This window comes from Pinus tabuliformis, chromosome X (assembly GCF_031772625.1).
Source record: "Pinus tabuliformis cultivar Carrire ecotype Pingquan chromosome X, CPIR1, whole genome shotgun sequence".
NCBI lineage: Eukaryota > Viridiplantae > Streptophyta > Pinopsida > Pinales > Pinaceae > Pinus > Pinus tabuliformis.
Genome location: NC_142308.1, coordinates 1,635,734,847 through 1,635,759,082, shown reverse-complemented (window position 1 = coordinate 1,635,759,082; position 24,236 = coordinate 1,635,734,847). Strand labels below are relative to the sequence as shown.

Genomic DNA, 24,236 nt, shown 5'->3' with positions numbered 1-24,236 from the left:
GCTTGACGGCTAGGGCCTAGCAACCCAAAAATGACCAACGACTAGGTTAGATGGGAAACATTGGGCCTAGAGGCCCCTAAAAATTTTGAAACTCTTAACGAAAAGTGAATTTGCTTCAAGTTTGCAATATGCTTCAGATTTTCTTCAATAGTTGACCCTACAAAAAAATTAGAGACTAGATCTTACCCTCAAGGACCTAGATCTAGCTCTTTTTGCTTGATCACACCTACAAAAATAAATCCACAAATGCCCAAAACCCCAATATATACAAAAATATTAAAACCCCAAAACCTCAGTTAGAGAAATATAATTTACAAATTTATTATACAAATTTATTTACAAATGTACAAATATACAAGGCTTTTGAAATAATTTTGAGAAATAATTTGTTTAGAAATTTTTTGCTAAATGCCTAAGTGTATTTCTAAGAATTAATGCAAGCTACAGCCTTAGCAGAATTAAATAAACCATATAAATATTCAGAGCCCAAACAAGGTCAGCTTACGTCCACAGTTTGTGAACTTGGAGCCCAAGGACTGGGGAACCTGCAAACACTATATATTTTCTTCAAGAAATCTTGTTATAGAGATATGGTGAATTAGATCACCTAAAATAAACCCAAAATCTACCAATAGAATGATCTTATCCCCATCTAATGAAAAACAAACTTTAAAAAAATATTCAAACACAATTTAGGAATGCTCATATCGAACACGTACCACAAATCAATAGACAATAAACACCATGAACTGCACCCCAAATTATTTATTATGATTCAAATAATGTTCCCAGCAAGACAGTACTATTACATCAGTTTTTCTGTAGAATTTCCTTAGTCAAACATCTGATTCCTTAATACTCAAATGACTCTCTAATTTATAGATAAACCCTCCAAGTGGAAAAATAATGGCTAGTTGGCTTGATCCTCGTCAAAATAAACTCGGTCATTGATAAATCCTTAATGATATTTTAATCTCTATCGTTGAAATAATTATTTTTGAGGAATTTCGAATTTCTCATTAAACCCATGTTTTATTAGCTTAAAATTAATTATTTTGAGTTAATTTTCTCAAAAAATTGATTGACTTAACCACCAAGGTCCAAGGGTCCAATTTTTCTTGAAATTTCCAATATTCCCTTGGTGGGAGACCTCCAAAAATTAATTTCTTTGAGACCTACGAATTTTTCCACTTGGAGAATTTAATTTCTCTAGACATTTAATTTTGACTCTAATTAATTATATTTCTGGCTTAAGATTTTAATTTGTTGTTTCCTGAAAAATTAATTAATTGACACTTGAGGGGATTAATAATTTTTTCCACCCCCTAATATTTTAGCCATGGTGTCTAAGTATGAGGGACCATGCACTAAAATAATTTTTACATAAGATTTTTACAATTCAATCCTCAAAGAGGGAACACCCATTTAGTATAGACCCTCAAATTACACACCCAATTCTGTGACACAATATGATATAGTAGACTAAGTGATTTGTAATAAAATAACTTAACCAATTAACTCAAATTATTCTAAAATCACTTTTACATAAGACTCGACTAGAACACTAAGACTCGCCTAAGACTTTGACGAAGAATTTCACCCTAGCTTTGGGGTAAGGTTGGAGAGAAAAACTCTGCTGACCATCCATGTTTAGAAACACAAATGAATCAGTGAGATGAAAAACCTCCTAGAAAGAAATTCTTGCCAAAATAATAAGCTTACCCAGGTTGTTACATACATACGCGGTCTTGCTAGCATCATTTACATTAAAAATTTGCAGAATGGGTTTACAATGCAACAAAATGTTGATGGCTGATGACCTCAATCTTTTGAAAAAATAGGTACATCTGCTTCCTTGAAACTTTGACAAAATGCGTGCAATAGGATCCTCCATGGTTTCCTGGATGAGCAGAAAGCAAGAATTGATTGCTTTGAGTAGTTTTGGGACTGAATATATTGCAGCTTGTGAAATAAGCAGGGAAGCTATCTAGTTGATGAAGTTGTTGTCTGATTTGTTTGAAGGACCAATGGACCCTACAGTGATACATCGTGACAACACCAGTTGTATAAGGTTTTCTAAAGACCTAGTGTTTCATGGAAAGACAAAGCACATAAATAACAAGTATCACTACATTCGAAAGCTGGTGTAGGATGGAGTGTTGCAGCTATAGTATATCTCCACTGATGAACAAGTAGCTAACATATTGACAAAATCTCTTCCTAACAAGAAGCTTGTGTATTTGAGAGACAAGCTTGGACTGGTTGATATATCCTCCATGGTTGAGAGGGAGAGACAGACACATCATTCTTGCCTTCACTTTGGGAAGAAAGAACAGAGGATTGGGTAAGCATATGGCATCTGATACTCTTTGAGGATGAGGTTGGGAATCCAAGATAAGAGTAGTCATAGAGGACTGATATTCTTTAAGGACTGGGAATCCAAGATAATAATAGTCCTCAAAGGACATACCCTATGAACACCTAGGTGATGTATGTGCCTTGAGAGACAATGATAATGGTGCCTATAAGTCATTGGTCTCGTCAACATTGTGCTCTGGATTTGTAGAAAGATAGAGTTGTTATTCAAGGCCTTGTTATATGACAATGTTGGATGATATGATGCTAAACAGATGGGTTACCAATCTGACTCTTCTTATGAGATCTCTTCAGATTGAGAATGTCCATGTACCATTTATGAATACCTCCCTAGTTAAGAGGGAGTGTTGAAAAATGTGTAACTAGGTTTAGTTTTCATAAATGTGAAATCACCTTTTGATTCTTGTATATTGTAAAATGAGAGAAAAATTATTATTGTTATTTTTTAAGCATGGGTTTCATGCTCAAGGTCTTCTATTTTAGAGGTCAAGCACCCATTGAGTGCTTATAGGGTTTGTCCTAGGTCAAGAAGTCAAAAGAGTCATTATCATATGTTGAAAACCCCATTAGGCACATTGTAACTTGTAAAAAGAATTATTTTTGTATTTAAAAGTGTCAAAATACCCTCCAAGACCAAGTCGGCCTACGAACTAAGAAGTCAGACTAATTTGAAGTATTTTGTACACCTTGGAAGCATATGTATAGGAGGGAACTCAACCTCCTAGAGACACAATTCATTCTCTCATCAAGCAAGCGAAGGAGAAGAAGAAAGATGCTAGTGAAGGAAGAGGAAGGACGAAGATCAAGTGCTTGGGTAATTTCTCTCTCTCTCTCTTCACACGTGCGAAGGAAGGAGACTAGGGCTTGTGCTGCTGGGTTAGGGTTTTTTCTGCTACAGGATCGAACTTGGAGAAAGTATAGAAAGAAGGTCGAAGGAAGGCTCATTAGGTCATCCTCAAGCCCTAGAAGGAGAAAGTCAAGCGAAGGTCTCAAGAAATCTTGGAAGCCAAAAATAAGCTCACATGTGTGGAAGTAGTTGCTTTTGGGAGGGCCGAAAATTTTAGACCTACAGTAAATGTCGAAAATATGTTGCTAGGGTCAAAGTTGTGTTATTGGAAGATATTTGACTAGGTTTGACTTGGATAAAGGAAGCACATCATAAAGAAGGTTGGACTTGGTCTTGGTCTAGAGGTCTTGGAATTCAAGAATCTATAAGAAGAGAAGATATTTGTGGGTTTTCCTCTCAAGTGGAGAGATTTTGGCCCTGGCTTGCAACCTATATCATGTGTTCTTGTGTATTGTTGATCTCCTTGTTTTGGTATTTGTTTAATGATAAGAATAACATAATAATACAAAAAGAGCTAATAAGTAAGAAAAATTAAAATTATATCACAAGTAGTTATCAAGCTAAAGAAAAATCATTGTATCCATTGCCCTATAGATTTCTCAACATTAAATGCTTCTTGTAGGGATCAGCTCCTTTCGTCCCAACAACCAATTCACCTCGAGTAAAGTTGACTTCTAGTCCTCTATCTTCTATGGTTGAAACTGAAAGGAGATTCTTCTCCAAACCCAGTACATACAATACTTTGTTCACCTCCATGATACCACCTAAGTCCATTTGAAACTCAATACTGCCAATGCCTTTTACTGCATACTTGGCCTTATCACCAAACTCTACATGTACATCCCTAGGCCCCCTGATCATGTTAGTGAAGATGTCTCGAGATGTCGTCATGTGACAAGATGCTCCACTATCCACAAACCAGACACCTCTTGTGACGGTTCCAGAAAGGCAAGACACCAGGGCAAACTTTTTCTCAAACTTTCCATCCATCTCTTCCATCTGTGCAGTGGGGTTCGTAGTTGTCTTTCCCTTGCCTTTCTTGTTTGGATATTAACTGGAAAAATGCCCGAACTTGTGACAAGAAAAGCACTTAACTTTGCTCAGTTATTCTCATTTTTATTCTATGAAGGTGCTCCTCCACTATGGTTCTGCTTGGCCTTCCCTTTGCCCTTTTTCGCTTGTGTAACAAGAGCAAGCTCATCTTTCTCCTCAATACCCTTTCACTATCCTCTGGTCAATGAGTTTTCCCATATCTCCTTTTGGATGAAGCCATCCAATAACTGACTCTAATCACGAAATTGTTGCCTAGAAAGGATTTCATCTACAAAGGTGATCCAATTCTTAACACAACCCTTCAGAGCAACTTTCACCAGCTTTGAATCAATCACAGTTTCCCCAACAGCTACAAGTTCATCACAAGCCTACTAGATCCTCGTGAGGTAAGATGTCACAGTCTCAAATCTACTCATTCTGATGTTGTTTAATTTCTCCTGCAACACCATGTTCCTGTTTTCATTCGTGCTCTGACAAAGACTAGTCAGAGTTACCCACATATGACGTCCAATGTACTTCCCTGATATGTGAGAAATTATGTGATCCCTCACACTATCCAAAAGTATACACATTACTTTCATATCTTTGATTGTGCTTTGCTGCAAGGTTTGGATCTAAAGGAACCTGGATGTCTGTGTTCACAAGATCCCACAAACCATTCATCTTCAAAATCATGGTAATTTGCTCCTTTCAGGCACTAAAATTAGCATATCCCCATCCAACCTCTCTTCCTATCACAAATTACTCAATGATGCCATCTTCACAAATCGACCATGGCTACAAAATTTAAAAATTATTTTGTTGCCATAAAAAGAAGAAACTCATTGTTGCAAACCCTCGTGATCTCAAATCTCTCTCTCAAATTTATCTAGAAAGCTCTGATACCATGTTAAATTTCCAAATACCAACCTAGATTTATTTTCTCACAACAAAAAATTTTATTCCCAACAATTTATTTATTTCGTAAACTAAATTTTGAATTACCTTAAATTAAAATCACTAGTATTTTTAACTTCTAGAAATATATACATATGAAGTGGATTCAATCTTTACAACAATCGTATTCTTCAATTCGAACACGAGCTTGATCCTATCATTCAAGGAGAGCCAAGGCATAGGGATGTCGAGTTCAGTTTCTTCCATGGCGCCAGACATGGATGATTTTGGGTTCTGCCTATGGTGAAACAACCGCCTATTCGTTGCTTTGCAACTATAGACCAAGAGGGAAAGTGTGGGTTCGGTCCTGTGGAACTTTCCTGTGTTTGGGCCCGTGCTGAGAAATAAATCTAGGTTCAAAATGTTAACAGGCGACTCAAAGATTGCTTCACTAATAGCTTCATATGGAAGGAGAGGCCTTGGCAGGGCTTCCACTCGACTACCTTTCTCCCACATATTTGGTTCCTTGTGTGTGCACAGTCAAGTTGGGTTTGTGGTACACATGGAGCAAAAACATGTGCACATGGGTATTATGGACTTACGTGCTCGACATACCCTATTTGATTTGGGGTCTGTGGATTTGAAGTGGCATGTGTACATTTGGGATCCATCCTCCCATGGGAATCCCCCTCGTTTTTCCCTCTTTGATCTAGCCAAAAGAAAAGCAGAGATGGAAATGGGAACATTTCAGATTTTCTTAAAAAATATTAATGGGAAGACCTCTATTTTCTAGATCAGGGACTCAGATCTGGTGGAAAACTTGAAACAAAGCATTCAAAAAATTTGGGTATATCTACAACTTTTCAATGCTTGTTATTCGAAGGGAAAATGCTAGAGGAATCCTTCTAGATGAATGACTATGGAATCATGTGTAACTCCACAATTATTTTAAATCTAAGGTTGCATGGTGGAGCTCAAAGCTCCAGAAATCCCAATGGATTTGTCGCTTTCAAAGATGCAGTGCAAGGAAAGGCTTTCATCCCAACAGATCAGATCTAAAACAGCCCATGACCCTACATCATAGAACAAATGGAACAAGTACCAGCTATTGGAAATACTGAGATGGGGTAAATCAGTATTTCTTACAATTGTTAAGTGATGCCAATTAATATTTTTCAAATTAAGCAAGAAGTAGAACAAAAAAATAACTTTATTATTGAAAATGGTGACAAATCCAATCCTCTATTACAAAATTCAAGCTCCCTCCTGTACAACAAAATATTTCTTCAAGGCTCCAACCTTGATTGATGACTCCAATCCTCAAACACAAATCTTGGTCATAACGAGGACACCAATCCTCTCAGGCTAATCCAAGCACCAACCTGGTTATGATGACACCAATCCTCTCGGGATAATCTTTTGAAATTTTATCAAGATAAAACAATCTCCAATGGCTCCTTCAAAATCTGCTTCAACAAGTGTATTCAAGTGTGCATCAGGGTTTTCCAAAAAACTGTTTCAATAGGTGTCTTCAAATCTGCTCCAAGAGTCTCCAAAAGTTGTCTCAACAAGTGTCTCTGAGTTTTCTCCAAGAAGTCTACTCCAAAGTTCTCAACAATGCTTCAAAGATGGTCTCAACTTAGCTCCAAATGTGGTCTCAACTCGGCTCCAAAGATGGTTTAGAAGCAACTTCAAGAGGTATTCAAACTCAACTCAAAAACCAATTGAAAACTCTGCTCCAAAAGGTGCAAAGGAACTGCTTCAAGAAAGTCCTCAAAGGTCTGCTCAAAAAAGGGCTTCAATAAGGATGCTCTTAATTAATCACTAGTTTTTTCAACAAGACAGCTCCAAGTCTGTTCTAAGATTAAACCTCAAAAACAATGCCAATATTGAATCAATTCTACTCCTTGAAGTTATGCTCTTCTTCCACAGAGAGGCTGAATTTTTGTCACGGATGAGAGGTCGATGTTTGTGCTTTCTAAGGACCGAAGTTTGTTTGTCTTCAGGGCCGCAATCATCCTAATCTCAGGGCCTAAGTCTGAGTGAAGGATTGATATAAGTATTGGTGGCACCACTTTTTCATACCGCAAACTGCAAACTCAAATGCTCAAGTTCTCCAACCATAAACCCAAGTTATTTGGCACACATCTTCTATTCAAAATGCACACAGCTACAAACTTTCATGAACACAGAAATCAAACACTTTGTCAAAGCATGTGAGTAATTGGGAAGCGACTCAGTTGTACCTTCAATTGTGAGGCTGATGAATACAGCTATTTCCAGAATGTGCAGAGTCAGAACATTAGAAACATGCATAGAGAAGCCTCCCCTTCACCCAAACAGTGAATGTGTGAAAATTCCTCAACCGGAATCCCTATTACATCAACTAATGATATTACTCCTATTTGTTAAATTCTTTTAAACAAATTACTTGTTGTTTCCTACAGCACATACACTGCAGCCTTCACTTAATTAAATATTATGCGGAAACAAAAGACTAAGTAAGAAAGAAAATACAACACAAATGACACCGCTATTTTTGGACAAATGTCCCTAGAAAATCCCAATGCGGGAAAACCGGTGCAGCAGCGCTGAGGGTTTTATATTATTAAGCAGTAGCTTCTGAATACATCTCTTGATGCCCTCTCGACAATCTAGTTACAGAGAAATACAACTTGCAAAGAAGTATTGTGAGATTACCTCACTCTGCCCGGCAAATCTCGATTGTTGCAGCAGCTGAATCAATTGTCCCCAACTACAACTACGCTACCCCTGCGCAGTAACTATGTGGGCCTGCGTGGAGCTCTCTGAGACTCTGCGTCAGCTCAACTAGGAAACGTCTTGCCTTCTGGAGCAATTTCCAACCCTCTCGGGTCAAAAATGTCAGCTCCTCTACAAAACTCAGACTTCTGCGTGGGTGACTGTGCTGCCTTTGTGTGAGCCCTTATGGCTCAACGTCAATCTCTACGTGGCCCCTTCTGGCTCAGCGTCAACCCTCTGGTGTCTCCTCGCCTCTCTTTGCTGCATATCCTAGGCTCTAGAGAAGATACTCCAACCCAACTATCCCTGCCCCTCAACTACAAGAAATCTCCTTGATCAGAACTTCCTCCTAAGAACTTCACTTCATAAATTCGATCTCTTGATCTCTCAGTGTATTTTCCAAATGACCCTCAAGCTCCCTTAAATAATCTTCTTGTTGACATTCAACAGCCCAAATTAAAATCTAATCAATGGCTAAGATCATTTTGGCTTGATCTTGGTCTTCTTCTATAAGTTACACTCACAATTAAATTAATACCCATTAATATTTTTAATTTCCTAAGTTTAAACTTAGGATCCCATTAAAAAATATTTATTTTAATAAAATCGTTTCTGGGTGGAATTTACCAAAACTCTTTCAAGGTTCTTTGGAATACATGTGCCCAAGCCTCCCTGCAAAATTTGAGGCCTAGAGCACATCCAATGCTACCCAAAATCAACAGAATGTTTCACTCTAATTATTTATCAAAGGCAGGAGATGAAGGCTTTTGAATTTATGACTGTATAGTGACATTTCCAACAACTCGAGCCAATTCCTCGCTTCCTTTGTTTGTTCAAGTTGCTCCTCACTTAGTTGATGCTCCAAATACTCTGAATTCTTTTGTTATTTTTCTTGGATGAGTCCAGGTCAACTTAGGTCAAAGTGAAACTTGTTTATAGTAGTCGGGCTGCTCAAAAACAAGACCGACTTCAAGGCTGACTTGTCTTCATTTTGTAATTATTTTTTTGGAACTGACCTTCACATTTATCGTTGTTGAGGACTTATTATAAGGTTTTTGTCTTCAATGTAATCTGAACATGAAACAACCAGCTGACAATGAAATACTAATCCAGATTTTGGACTCAAGTTCCTCAGCTTTTAATCACCAAGCAGGGAGACACTGAATGATTATTCTTCTTATCTTCAAGGTTTATGTTATTTTATGTTTTGCACTACTCTATTTCAAGTTCCAATCTGCGTGACATGCACTCCAACTTTGTTAATATAGAATCTAACAAGCACTTTAATTCATTTTCCCACACGTGATCAACATATATTCTAATATTTCCCAGCACTATTGAATTGCCAATTAGTCAAGCTTCTTATGACCTTCGTATAGTTCAGCAATTTTAATTGTCAACAATAAATGAATGGCAGTGCTAGCTTCTCGTGCAATTGCTTCCAACATTTATTGGAGCAACCTTGCAACTCTAAATCAATTATTCCCAACATGTAAGACAACATTTAAGAGTCAACTGTTTATGAAAGGAGTATGATGTAAGAACCATGAAATGGATCCTCATAAACTAATAGATAGCAGAAATAACACCTCAAATATGCCTTTTCACAGTGACTGAAGGATGGTCAACACAGTGACTCCTTGGTCAATCATGCTTGTCCTTGCACCAATGACAATATCTCAAAGAATCTCCCCAATGCTTGACAATTACTTTGACATTAATGACAATATTGTCCAACACTAGTCATGGAAGTTAACCTTGTAGAGATAAATTCTCTTTTTCCTGTTCTCTAATCCAAGGTTTTAATATGCAAATTCAATGGTTTCTGGCCTAGATTGACGTATTACACCCGTGGGTTTTTTCTTCTTCGACCCCCATTCTGACATCTATTTATGTTCCAAAGATTTCTTCATTGTTTAGATTGATACACAGAGAGATCTTAATAATGTCCTAAATGATGAGCCATGGTCTTGGGGCAAAAATGGGCACTTCATTACTCCATGGTTCCCATATTTTGATGCCACAAATATGGTGGTCTCAACAATGTTGGTATGGGTGAGACTACCCAACCTTCCTCTTCCTTTCTAGCACCAAAAGGTCCTAGAGGATACTGGAAATACACTGGGAAAATTCAAAAAGATAGACCTTTAAAGAACAAAGAAAGGTATCTTTACTTTCACCAGAATTTGTGTAGAGATAGACCTCACCAAAGGCCTACCTGACCACATTCAACTGAAATACAAAAACTTTCAATGGATGCAAGTATTATATTACGAGAACACGACTTTCAGATGTTGAACTTGATTTCAAACAGGACACTTGTAGAACACATTCCCACGGGAAAAAAAGATTCCAAAAATGAAAAAGAGGCAAACCCACAAGCCAAAGGGATGGCAGGTATCCAACCCTCACCTCTTGGAACAAGAAGAAGAATAAACCATGGAGAACCTCAACCATCCAATCCAAGTAGATGTGGTTGCACACGTTCAACAAGGTAATCAAGCAGAAGGGGGTGTTGTGGCTCAATTTGAAATCGTAACCCACATTCAAAAGGGTACTGAATTAGTAGAGATCCAAGCATTAGAGCAGCAAAAAGAGGAAACACACAATGAAAAGGGCATGGGGGGTGTAAAGAGAACTCATGTTTCTGAGAGCTCAGACTCAAACAAATAAGCCCCTTCCCAGATAGTTGGAAATGAATTGGCAATGGTACCAGTTGATCCCAACCCTGGGGGTTGACAAAAGGTTCAAAAAAAGAAAGGCAAAAAGGATAAGTTTAAGTGATTTTTATCACACTTAACTTCGGCAAATTTTATGTATTTTTTACAATTTTCCTCTTTTATTGCTCATAAGCCAAGAGGCTCATCTAAATCATTGCTTTTAGCATCTACAAAATGTAATTTTGTTTCAAGTTGAATAAAATTACGATATTTTCCAAGGGAAATATATATCTATATGCAGCGGGATTTAAATCAGAGAGATCAATCACACATTGCAAAATTAATTCACCCACAACAATTCTCCATCATCTATTAATCTGGAAAATCTAGGTTTTCAACCCACAAAGATACAAGGAAAAAAATACAATGAGTGGAAACTGTAACTCAACCCCCAGCGGACGAATTCAACGCAAGGAATTCGACCTCCTGGAAATCAACCTCAGAAGTAATTCGACCTGAAGGAAATCGGCCCTATTGATCACCAGAAAATCAACCTCCATGCCCAGTAACTCGACCCTGGCAATTCGGCATCCCCAAATCCTGTGCCTCACTTCAACAACTCGGCCCTGCAATCTCCACAACTCGAACTCCTAGATTCGCCCTCAAATTCTCTCGTACTTCTCCTCCTCTGCGCTTTAGTCTATGCCACTCGCACTAGAGAAAATCGCTCTCTTGATTTCTTGTGTGCCTTCACCTCTTTGCAAGGCTTCTTTTATAATCTTCATTAAGCCCAAATCTGTAACCCTAATCTCCCTTCTAGAAGATTTTGGATATCAATGCTTGGGATTATTTCTAAGTCACTTAAATAATTAAATTATTTATCCTTAGAGAATGACTCAATAGTCCACAATGATTAATTGACTTTTAATTATTGTATTTTTCCTAAGAAGACATAAATCACTTACTCCACCAAGCAAGCACCTAGAGAGGCAATAAATCATCTCCCACATGCTAAGACACCAAGCCTATGCAAAAGACCTTCTGAAGCTACCACAAGCTTCAACATGTCCAAGGCTCTAGTTAAGTGCTAAAGGATTAAAAGAAGGCCCACTAACCTTTAAATTATTCACACATTAGATCATCACTAGATGGTGTTGACAATTTCCAACTTAAGATTTGACTACCAACATGGGTAAGTGTTAATTTTAGGTGTGTTCTATGCTTAGAGCAATTTATTTCAATTTTCACAGTTAGCTCAATATCTTTTCCAGATTAGCAATCACATCAGTGTAATAGTAAATTGTAGGTAGCGCATAAATATAAATTGCAGAAGACAAGCCAAGACAAGAGGACACAAGATGTGGCGCTATCCAGGGACAAACCCCAATGTGGGGAAACCCTTGATCAATTTTTCTTATATGTTCTTCAATAGTTCAGCACAGAGAGAGAGAGAGATAGTACATTTACAACATAATTCAACACTTTGATTTATCTAAATAAGAGCATAGATCATCTCTAAGAAAATGATACATGAGGTAGCTGAACTCAGTTGAAGACATGCTGCTTCAACTGATTCTCCAAGGTGACTCCATCACCATGTTGCACCTATGATTGTGTTGCTCCTCGTCATCATGCTACATCTCACTGTGTTGCACCATGTTGCACCCATCATCACTATGTTGCATCTCATCATGCTTCACTAATCATGACTGTACCCATCACTGTACTGCTAAGCTCTTCATTGCACTATGTTGCACCCAAATGCATCATCCTGCTGCACCTCACAGTGATGTGCACACTATGTTGCACTATACATCATGCTATGCATTGTTGCTCCTATGTGCACTATGTTGCATTGTAGTTGCAGCTCTCATTGTTGTACCAATGCTGCACCATGTACCATCGTTGCACCATGTACTTGCTGCACCAAGTATCATTGTTGTCCCATGTACCATTTGTTGCACCATATACTTGTTGCACCAAGTACCATTGTTCCTATGTACCATTGTTGCTATGTACCATAGCTGCTATGTCATGATCCAATTCTAGTCAACATTTTGACCCAACAATCCTCCACAAAAATACGGTTGTCACCACTGTTAGCATTGTTGTGCCTGCATTTCTGGTTAGGGCATGTACCACTGCCCTTATCCCAACACACAGTCAGCAAAACTAGCCCTCAAGTGTTGCAGCCTACCTTGGAGAGGCTCCTCCCATGCCACGTTGTCCTCTTAAGGGTCTGACCACCTCAACGCAACCCTAGAATACCTCTAACAGCATGTTATGGCCTGCAGCTTAGCTTGTTGTAGCTTTCGGCGTCCTCCAAAACGTGCCCAAACAGTGACCCAATTACCTGTGTTTTGTTCCTCCTCTACTCAACCTAGCAGCCTGCACTCTCAGCCCTAGAAACAAGCTCTCGGATCTGTTTCAACCTTAAGATAGTCACCAAACTCGGCCTCCTGTAGCAGACCTCTTCCACATTGTTCCTTGACCCTTTCTATTTGCGGTTAGGATATCCAACTTCAGAGCTATCTCATGGAGGACGTTACACACTTGGTTTGCAGCTAGGAATCCTTTAGGCAGCATATAGAAGCAAGGATCTCCTCTCTTGAACTGTGGGTAGACCATCCTCTTTTAGGACTCCGATTAGGGCAGTATTGTTTAGCCTCCTTTCCTCCTGCATCTAGGGCTTCATCCTCCTAGATTTCTCTTCCACTAAAACCCAAAACAAGTGGAGAGAAATCAAGAGTGAAGTGTGTCCAAATGACTCTTAAGTCACCTCCTTTTATGCTAAAACGTTGAGCACATGTGGGGGTTATTTGGTTGCTGGCCGAACTTGACGATTTGTCCCATAACACAAATAAATTCATATCTCCATGAATACTTATCAGAATTGCATGATCTTTAGATCTATCCTACACCTCTCGATGAGAGGGATCCAAGAAAAATATCAGCTGCCATAATAAGATGACCCATGTGGAGTTTGGCCCTAGTTGCCAATTTTAACACTCCCTCTCCACTAGGGAGAACTGCATCTGCTGATCCATTTGCCAGATTGTACTATCTCTGCCATCAGTGCCCTGCACTGCTCTGCTCTGATCTACTCTGCTCTGTTGAACCAAGAAGAAGAAGAATTGATCGAGAATGTCCCATACTATTCTCTACTGACCCGAAGTCAGTCCCATATGAAGAGAGTGTGTCATACCACTCTTACTAATCCCAGATCAGTTCTAAAAGGCAGTGAGTTATGTCACCCTTACTGGCCCGAAGTCAGTTTCATTGATCCTAGATCAATATCACAAGAGAGTGTCTCAAACTACTCATACTGACCCGAAGTCAGTTTCATTGATCACAGATCAATATCAAGAGAATGTCTCAAACCACTCATACTGATCCCAGATCAATTCCAAGAGAGAATGAGCTATATCACTCTTACTGATCCCAGATTAGTGCCAAAAGAGAATGAGTTATATCACTCTTACTGACACGAAGTCAGTTCCAATTGATCCTAGATCAATGTCGGTCATCCTAGCATAGGGAGTATGGTAGATACACAATGCATCCATCGGTACTACTATGGTCCCTAACCCCATTTCCCTACTCATTGGCCAGATGAGAGGTACTTCCCATGAGTCCCAAACTGCATGGGTAGGATGCCTCGATAGGAGAACCACTCATCATGTCCATAAGTCGCCACGGGGTATCACAGGGGAAGACTGAACCATTCACCCTATACACAGCGCACCACTAGGGGAGGGCAAGTCGCCCTATGGTCGCTTGTTGCTCCAAGAAGTACCCCAAGCCCCCAGGAGCTCCCATACCTCAATGCATGCATCACATAGGACCCTCAGAAGAGGATCTCTGAACGACTCCAAGTTGTTCTGGAAAGTCACAAATTTGACCTTTCCTCGGGGCTTCGACAGAATGTCTACAACCTGCACATCAGTGCCAATGTGATGGAACCTTCTTACTCATTGATGTACCATATCCCAGATAAAGTGGTACCTAATGTCTATATGTTAGAGCAATCATAGAATATGGGATTCCTCAATAATCGAATCCCCCCCTAGTTGACACAGAAGATCATGGTGGTATCCATCATGTGTACAAACAGCTCACTGCAAAGCTTCCACAACCAGGCAGCTTCACACGTGGTCATACTCGTAGCTATGTATTCGGTCTCAGCGGTGCTTATAGCAACCGACTTCTGATTCTTGCTCATCCAAGATTTCTAAGCAGAACCCAAAGAGAACCAACACTCAGAAGTGCTCTTGCGATCCTCCACATTGTCTACCTAATCAGCATCAGAATAATCATGCAGCTTCACATTTCCGACAGTGTCTCTCAATCTATGAGAGATTGTGTCCTGAAGATATCTCAAATGATTCTTGGCACAAACCCAGTGAGTCTCAACCAAATATGAGCCCACCATGCTAATTGCAAAACATATATCCAGACGGAAGTTCACCAAGAACATCAATGCGATTGAGTTTATGAAACTCAGAGGCATTTCCCAGATCTGGTCTGGCATCACTACCACAACTTCTGAAGGTTAAGCTCCGTCGAGGTAGTCACAGGCTTGCAGTTCACCATTCCAAATCCAAAATCCAACGCCCTCTTACTTTTGCAAATGAGAGGGTCTACACCTGTCAGAAAGAGGTCGTCCTCATAAGGTGTTAGTTTGAGAGGTCTATCATCCACAACCTTCAAGCAATGGTTTGGATCGGCTTCACTCCTAGTGAATTTCAACTTCATAAGACAGCTATCAATCCTCTCATATTAAGCCCAGGGTGTTTTGCTTCAAGCCATAGAGGGCTTTCTTCCACCTGCATACATGAGATTCCCGATCATTAATCTCAAACCCCTCGGGTTGTCCCTGCATAGATCTCGAACATGTACCTTCATGCTCTTCTTGAATTCAGGCATCCTGATCACCATCTGACTCACATCGGGTAGGGCCCCATAATGAGCATACCTTCGGTGCTATAGATGAGATGTGTCAACTGACATGGTCCCCAATGGACTTCCTGCAACTTGATACAAATTGCCAACCCTGAATAAAAGCATCTTTGAAAATTCTATTTTCAAACACGTACCTTTCCATCAATGAATGCTACCTTGAAACCTTTAACTTCCATTGCCGTAATGGACACCAGGTTCTTCTTGCGATCAGGTACATTAAGAGATTCTTATAAATGAATCGAGTTACCCTCATTCAATTGAAGGGTAACATTTCTTACACCCTTTCCGAGATAGGTGGCATTGACTCCAAATATAATCCCACGATTGTTTCCATCTCTACCAAATTAGAGAGAGCACCCTTCTATCTGATGAAGTGCCTTGAAGCACTACAATCAATAAGTCAGATTTCCAAAGAGTCTGGAGGAGAGGGCCAATATAAGATAATGCTTCTTTATCTTATCAAAAACAACATTTGATTCTTCATACCTAGGGTTCCTTGCTTTCTTTGAAGAGTCGGTTATTTCCTTGATGACCTGCATTACCTATCATTCCTCTGATCATTGAAGATGTCCCTGGAATGATTATTATCATCATCAAGTGATGTGTCCCTACCTTTTGAACACTCCTCAGCATAATGACCAAACTTATTACAAAGAAAGCATATGCCTTTCCTTCCACCCTTAGATCCGGCCTTCCCATTGAAGTGATCCTTAGGTAGGCCATCAAAAGCTTCCATTGCACCATTCTGATAATAATCTCTACTTCGACTTCACCCTTGGTGAATTTGAAGAGGGAGAAGGAATCCTTGATCATTTTTTCCTTTCCCAACTGTCTTCGGTGATTTCTCTTTCACTCTTGCTTGGGCTTTGTTTTCACGTCAGCTATGATACCATGTTTATTTTAGGTATGTTCTATGCTTAAAGCAAATTATTTCAATTTTCACAGTTAGCTCAATATCTTTTCCAGATTAGCAATCACATCAACATAATAGTAGATTGCAGATAGAACATAAACATAAATCGCAGAAGACAAGCCAAGACAAGAGGACACAAGATGTGGCGCTAGCTAGGAACAAACCCCAATGTGGGGAAACCCTTGATCAATTCTTCTTATATGTTCTTTAATAGTTCAACACAGAGAGAAAGAGAGAGAGATAGTACATTTACAACAGAAGTCAACAATTTGACTTATCAAAATAAGAGCATAGATCATCTCTAAGAAGATGATACACGAGGTAACTGAACTCAGTTGAAGACATGTTGCTTCAACTGATTCTCCAATGTGACTCCATCACCATGCTACACCTATTATTGTGTTGCTCCTCATCATCATGTTGCATCTCACTATGATGCACCATGTTGCACCCATCATCACTATGTTGCATCTCATCATGTTTCACTAATCATCACTGTACCCATCATTGTACTGTTGAGCTCTTCATTGCACTATGTTGCACCCAAATGCATCATCTTGTTGCAACTCACAGTGTTGTGTGCACTATGTTGCATTGTACATCATGCTATGCATTGTTGCTCCTATGTGCACTATGTTGCATTGTACTTGCAGCTCTCATTGTTGTACCAATGTTGCACCATGTACTTGCTGCACCAAGTATCATTGTTGTCCCATGTACCATTTGTTGCACCATGTACTTGCCGCAACATGTACTTGTTGCACCAAGTACCATTGTTCCTATGTACCATTGTTGCTATGTACCATAGCTGCTATATCATGATCCAATTCTGGTCAACATTTTAACCCAACAATCCTCCACAAAAATACTATTGTCACCATTGTTAACACTATTGTGCTTGCACTTTTGGTTAGGGCATGTACCACTGCCCTTAACCCAACACACAGTCAGAAAGAATAGCCCTCAAGTGTTGCGGCCTACCTTGGAGAGGCTCCTCCCATGCCATGTTGTCCTCTTAAGGGTCTGACCACCTCAACGCAGCCCTAGAATACCTCTACCAGCTTGCTATGGCATGCGGCCTAACTTCTTGTAGCTTTCGGCCTCCTCCAAAACGTCCCAAACAATCACCCAATTACCGGCGTTTTGCTCCTCCTCTACTCGACTTAGCAACTTGCCCTCTCAGCCCTAAAACAACCTCTCGAGTCTGTTTCAGCCTTAAGACAGTCACCAAACTCGGCCTCCTGTAGCAGACCTCTTCCATGTTGTTCTTTGACTCTTTCTGTTTGTGGTTAGGGCATCCGATTTCAAAGCTATCTCATGGAGGACGTTGCACCTTGGTTTGTGGCTAGGCATCCTTTAGGTAGCGTATAGGAGCAGGGATCTCCTCTCTTGAACTGTGGGTAGACCATACTCTTTTAGGACTGCGACTAGGGCAGTATTGTTTAGCCTCCTTTCCTCCTGCGTCTAGGGCTTCATCCTCCTAGATTTCTCTTCCACTAAAACCCAAAACAAGTGGAGAGAAATCAAGAGTGAAATGTGTCCAAATGACTCTCAAGTCACCTCCTTTTATAGTAAAACATTGAGCACACGTGGGGGTTATTTGGTTGTTGGCCGACCTTGACGATTTGTCCCATAACACAAATAAATTCATATCTCCATGAATACTTATCGGAATCGGATGATCTTTAGATCTATCCTACACCTCTCAATGAGAGGGATCCAAGAAAAATATCAACAACCATAAATAATATGACCCACGTGGAGTTTGGCCCTAGCTGCCAATTTTAATAGTAAGCTGTAGGATGGATCTCAATTTCTTTGAGATGCGTAGATCCAACCCATATGGTTGCAAGTGATACTGAATAGCACTGATAAAGATCTTACATTTGTTGATATCCCAATACATGCAAGTTAATGTAAGTTGTGTAAGTTAACAGGGTTGTCACACATTTAAGAGATAGTGGGCTATTGCACTCAAATTGGGTAATTGGTGAAAACTTCAAACAAACTTAACATTTAATAAGTAACACCCACAACCAATCATTCCAAATATAATTAAAAACTTCATGACACATGCAGATGAAAACCAAAACATTTATCTAACACCTGCTTCTAATTTGTTCACTTTCCCCCATCCTAGTAAGACTAACACAACTGCTTAAGGTGGATTGACTCTTGCAACATTAGACATCCGAGTAGCCACAGGATAAACTAAAATAAAATTTTACCCTCACAAGGCCTAGGAAAGAATTACAATCAAAAAACCAATATAAATCATTATTCTAGAATCTGCACATACAAGAAGTTTTCTAGGCAGTATATCAGTCAAGAAACAAAAGCTGTAAACAAAATCACATGCTGACAATATAACTATTTCCCAAGTGAGAACCCAAGAGAAGTATCCCATTAGATTTTAGTTGACAATACACATTGTCCCTGCTTAAAGAAAAGCATACTCCATCTGAAGAGGACCAGAGCTGATGAGAACTCTACCAAGTTTATAACTGTTATATCATACTAAATGAAAGATGAATTCCCAGACATTTCAGTTGAGTAGGCCATCGCACAAGAAAAATATGACAAAAATACAATGTTGACATTGTGAGGAGTACAACTATCACACCTTCCCTTCCAAACCGAAATCCGAACAATTACATTTTTATATTTTTCCTATCAATTTCACTTGATATTATATTAGGAATTGCTGAGGTGGCAGAATCCATCACCCATTCTTTCTAGACTGTGATTTTCTATTCACTGCATTGGCAGAAGGATCTCCTGCAGATGTTGATGACTTGTGCTCCTCCCCTGAACAAGAAGCGTCAACGAAGGGTTTCATAGGAGGATCCCTAAACACGATGCCAAAAACAAATTCACTTATAATCAATTACAAAAACTCAAATAAAGATACATAGTGAGATAGATGAGGGAAATAAATTATATACGCGCTAACAAAAAGAAGATTATGTAAACATTTCAAAGTTTTTTGATTCTAAACTCAATATTTTTTTCTTAATCTACCCAGTCAAATAGCCAAGGGATCAGAAACTTGAGGGGCATACTTGCTTGCCCGTATAACCTCATCATCCACGGTTGTCTCTTTATCAAATATAACTCCTGCACAATTATATCTCATTTTAGAAGGCAGAAAATGCTTAATAGATATATTCAGCGTTAAAATACTAAATAACAGCCAGAAAATATAATGAATCACACATATGGTCGAATGCTAAGAAATTCAATAAGTCATGGCTTGCACCTAACCAATTGGCACTGTTTTTAGGAACAAATTTTGTACTTCTAATTCAATTCCAACTATCTTGTTGATTATGGTGAAATAAGACGTTGCACTGGTAAACACATAACAAATGTAACAAACTACAGGCATTAGACAGGTAGTATGATATTTAGATAAAATGAAGATTGCAGATTACAAGAAATTCAACTTTAAGCCCAAGACTTCAGTATTCCGTGAGGAGCATACTTTAATTCATCAAAGACAATTGAGGAACCCACAAAGGCCTATATATCCGGTTCAAACAAGAAACAGGCTTGCACAAATAAAGATAAAGAGATCTCAAAATATTGAATCTCCAGGGTTTCACCGAAGTATTCAAACAAAATTGTCCATAAATATATGCTTGTAGTTCTTTATATATGCAGTAGTAAATATTTTAAAATATATAATAGTATTAGTTTAAAATATATATATGTATTTAGCATCAACAATGAACTTATGAATTAAAAAAAATTGAACTAAAAGTTTCCACAATACAATCATTGCCTCCAAAATACAAAGGAACTATTGATATTCCCTAGAAATGGTACGTCACTGCACCATGCAAAGCCCTCTTCATGGAAAAAGTCAGCATGTAACTTTTGATAACATATTCAACTCGAGTTTTATTGTAAAGTAGTCCTTAATTGTTCACATTGTCAAAATGGAGACAATTCAAAGCTAACCAATGGCACACAGGCCGAGTTCCATAGAGATTGAGTGTTCTTTTTCTGAAGAAAAATACATATATTATTTCTTGGAACAAAGAGTTACGTCATGGAACAGGGAGAGTGTTAATTTTCTTGAAACTCTGCAACTACTTAGAAGAATTACTGAAAACAAGGCAACTGAAAACTGAAAACAAATTTCCTTTCACCAAGATATAGAGATTCTTAACAATCTATAAGCAGCGGAAAAACACCAGAGATAAAAACACATGCACACAATATTGACATGCTTGTTTTTGTTGAAAAATGTAACTAGGTTCGATCTTCATAACGACATGTGTAATTATGATTTTATGTAATTGATGTAAAGAAGAAAATAAAATTATTTTTGTAATGCTTGAATCATGGGTTTCATGATCAAGGAATTTTATTTTATAGTATAGTTAAGGCTCCCATTGTGAGCCTTTAGGATTGGCCATCATGTCATAGAGTCTATTGAGTCAATGTCAAAGTTTGAAGACCCATTTGGGCATATTATACATTGTAAAGTTAATTGTGTCACAAACCCTCCAAGACATTGTCACAAGCTCTCCCTAATGTCATCCTTCAAAAGGAGAAAAGGATGCTTCTAGGATGACAATTCGGCTTCCCCATCACACAAGTCAGCCTATTTTGATGGACAGTCCACTATATATAGAGAGGACTCGGCCTCCATTAAGATACAATTCGATCAAGCACAAGAAGGATAGAAAAAGAGAGCGAAGATCACAAGAAGAGCTATCTCATCCAACGGAGCAAGAAGGAAAGAAAGCCGAGTTGTTTTTGGGTCTGTTTAAGGGCTAAATACCTCCAAATGCGCGAAGGAAAGAAGTGCTACCTACTGCAGAAAAGGTCGAAGATATCACTACTATCCAAGAGGCGAAATCAAGGAGGAAACTAAACAAGTCTACAAGCCGAATCTAGGGCAATTGGCGTTAGTAAGATTCTTCTAGACTTGTTAACAATTTGTGAAGTGCTTTTACAATTTATCTTAGCTTGATCTTCTTATTATTATTAGTGTGTGTGTTTACTTCATCAAACTGCTACCAAAAACAAAGAGACATGAACACAAGATGTTGGCATTCTGCCAGGGCCAAAACCTCTCCTTCTTATAGAGATTCCAACACCAATCCTCTTCTAACTGTTGAGATCATCATTACTGCTTCACCGAGATCATCATTGTTGCACCATGACTACTACTTGAGATCACCATTGTGCCTTTACTGAGATCATCTCTACACCTTCATTGAGATCATTATCGTAGTACCACAGAGGTCCTTACTTGTTGCACCATTGCTTGCTTCACCATGTCAACGAGTTCTTTCTACTGCTGCACTCCACCGAGACTTGTGACAACATTTAGTAGCATGCTCCACCGAGACTATAATTGTATTCTCCTTGCACTGAGATCACAATTATGCCGAGAAAGTGTAACACTATAATGCCTATCCAAAAATCACAGTGATCCAAGTTTGTTGCACCATTGTACCTTTTTCGAAATTATGTTCTTCCTGCACCACTGTACCTTGTCCAAAATTTTGTTCTTCCTGCACCACTATACCCATCTGAAGTTCAGTCTTGCACCCATCCGAAATTACAGCCTTGCACCCATACGAAATTTCAAAGATGTCCAAAATTCTATTGTGTAGTTTTGTGGATACCCTAGCTGGGTATTTATAGTAGTTCGTCCTCCATAATTAGCCGACATGTCCAGGTGAATTGTTGTGTCTTTTAAATGAGCCGTCATGATGTTCTCTTCATTGTTTTGCTTGCAATCTTCTTCTTTGAAGGATGGTGCTTGTCTTGGAGGGCTACTTGACACTAGGTTGACCCATGTACATTACATAAATGCTCAAGAAGAGCATTTCAACATAATTTTGACTCTTTGACTTTCCTAGATCTATAGAATGAGAAAGAAACTCATTCATATAATTTATAAAAATAATATTTCTTTTTCTTGACAATTACAAAGATCAAAATTATATTGACAAATACCGAACCTTGTTACACTTTTCTTCAACACATCCATCACACTTGCCGCAACTAGTGGTTCTGAAGAGGCCGAGGGTTGCAGATTTGATCTAAGAAGCAAAAATCTGAAGGATAACCGAGAAGGAGGGATAAGCAAGTAGTTTGACCATCGTTGGCTCAAGGAAGAAAGAGTTAAACTAAGAAGGCTTGTGACTTGTTCTTGGAGAGGTTGTTGTGTCAAGGGTCTTGGTCTTGATATTCGTCAATTGAAGTCTCTATAAGAAGAATAATTCGTTTTGGGTTTTCCTCTCAAGTTGGAGAGGTTTTGGCCCTAGCTGATCGCCTACATTCTGTGTCTCTTGTCTCTTTATTGTTCATGCTTTGGTAGTTGTTTGATGAAGAAGAACACTATAATAATCTAAGAAAAGAAAAGATCCTAATCTAAAGAAGTAAAAAGAATTCACAAGCAGTTATCATAAAAGAGAAATCTCCTAATTCTAATGCCCTAGATTTCTCAACATGGTATCAGAGCTAAGGTGACAAAATCAAGGAAAGGGCATCTCATCAAGGGACACTCAAGCATTCAAGGACCAAATCTCGAGGAGGGCATCAAAGAAAATCTAGAAGATCATCTTGAAGTCAAGATCTACAAAGAAGTGTCAAAACCCTAGAAAAAGTCTACACCAGAAGAAGTCTTGGGATCCTCAAGTCATCATCTAAAGACCACAAAGACCCTACTCAAGTTGAAGAGATCTACAAATTAAAGTAACTTGAAGACTTCTCATCCAAGAGAAGAAATATCAAGGACGTTGTCATCATCATCAAAAGTTCTAAGGCAATATCCCTCTCGTTGAAATAAGGATTTCATCTCAAAAGAAAATCCTTATCCTTGAAGACGACCATCCAAGAAGCATTAAGACACCATCAAGAAATCATCATCAATCATCTAAGTATGGGGGTTTACGCAGTGCATTATATTAAATATCATTTCGGGATTCAACTGCGTTAAGTAAGTCATTCACGTATGACCATTTTCATGAGAGGTAGTCGTAACTGACTAATTTCTCATGATTTTTGAATAGTTCACTTAGCACTCATTGCATCAGGTGATGCTCACAGGGGTGAAGAAGTGAGATTGAAACTAGTGAAATGAATCACATAGCATCAATGATCACTTCCGGGGCTTGCACCCGGTAACCAGGACTTCCCAGGAGGTAACCATGACTTACTTAACGCAGTTGAATCCCGAAATGATATCTAATATCATCAATCATCATTAACAAGCACATCACCATCAAAGGATCTAAGTTATCTCCATCTCTATGTAGTCAAGGATCACTTTTGAAGAGAACTATCTTCATCAAGGAGAAGTTCACTATTATCTATATTATCATCAAATTCAAGGAAGTAGCGAGTGGAAGAAGCATCTTCACAAGTAAGTGTATTTATGCCTACATCTGAATCTATCAAAATGCCTTTTTGCAAGGAAAGCAATAAAGTGGTTGGGGCTTCAAACTTTCTTGCATGGAAGAAGAGGACAGATTTGAATCTCATTGAAAATGACATCATGGAACATGTTAAAGGCTCAATCACCAAACCTCCTATTGCACACATTTTGTCTAAGTTCCAAGCAAGCGGAAGTACCAAATTATTTCAACAAGATCAGATCATCTATCAGCAGTTCATATGTTATTGTAAACCCATTCTACAAGTTATGTAATGTAAATGATGCTAGTAAGACTATGAATGTATGTAACAACCTAGGTAAGCCTATTATTTTGGCGAGAGTTTCATCCTAGGAGGTTTTTCGTCTCACTGATTCATTTGTGTTTCT

General features: G+C 38.8%; 1 protein-coding gene across 1 annotated transcript in view; it reads right to left on the bottom strand.

Moving 5' to 3' along the window:
- Positions 1-18,925: 18,925 nt before the first annotated feature.
- LOC149146298 (uncharacterized) overlaps positions 18,926-24,236 on the bottom strand; it is a 65,975-nt gene continuing 60,664 nt past the window's right edge. The window contains exons 4-5 of the mRNA XM_089447548.1: positions 19,510-19,564; positions 18,926-19,296 (exon numbers count right to left, since the gene is read on the bottom strand). Of these exons, the coding sequence (XP_089303674.1) occupies positions 19,170-19,296; positions 19,510-19,564 (182 nt within the window). The 3' untranslated portion in view covers positions 18,926-19,169. The remainder of the gene's footprint in view (positions 19,297-19,509; positions 19,565-24,236) is intronic.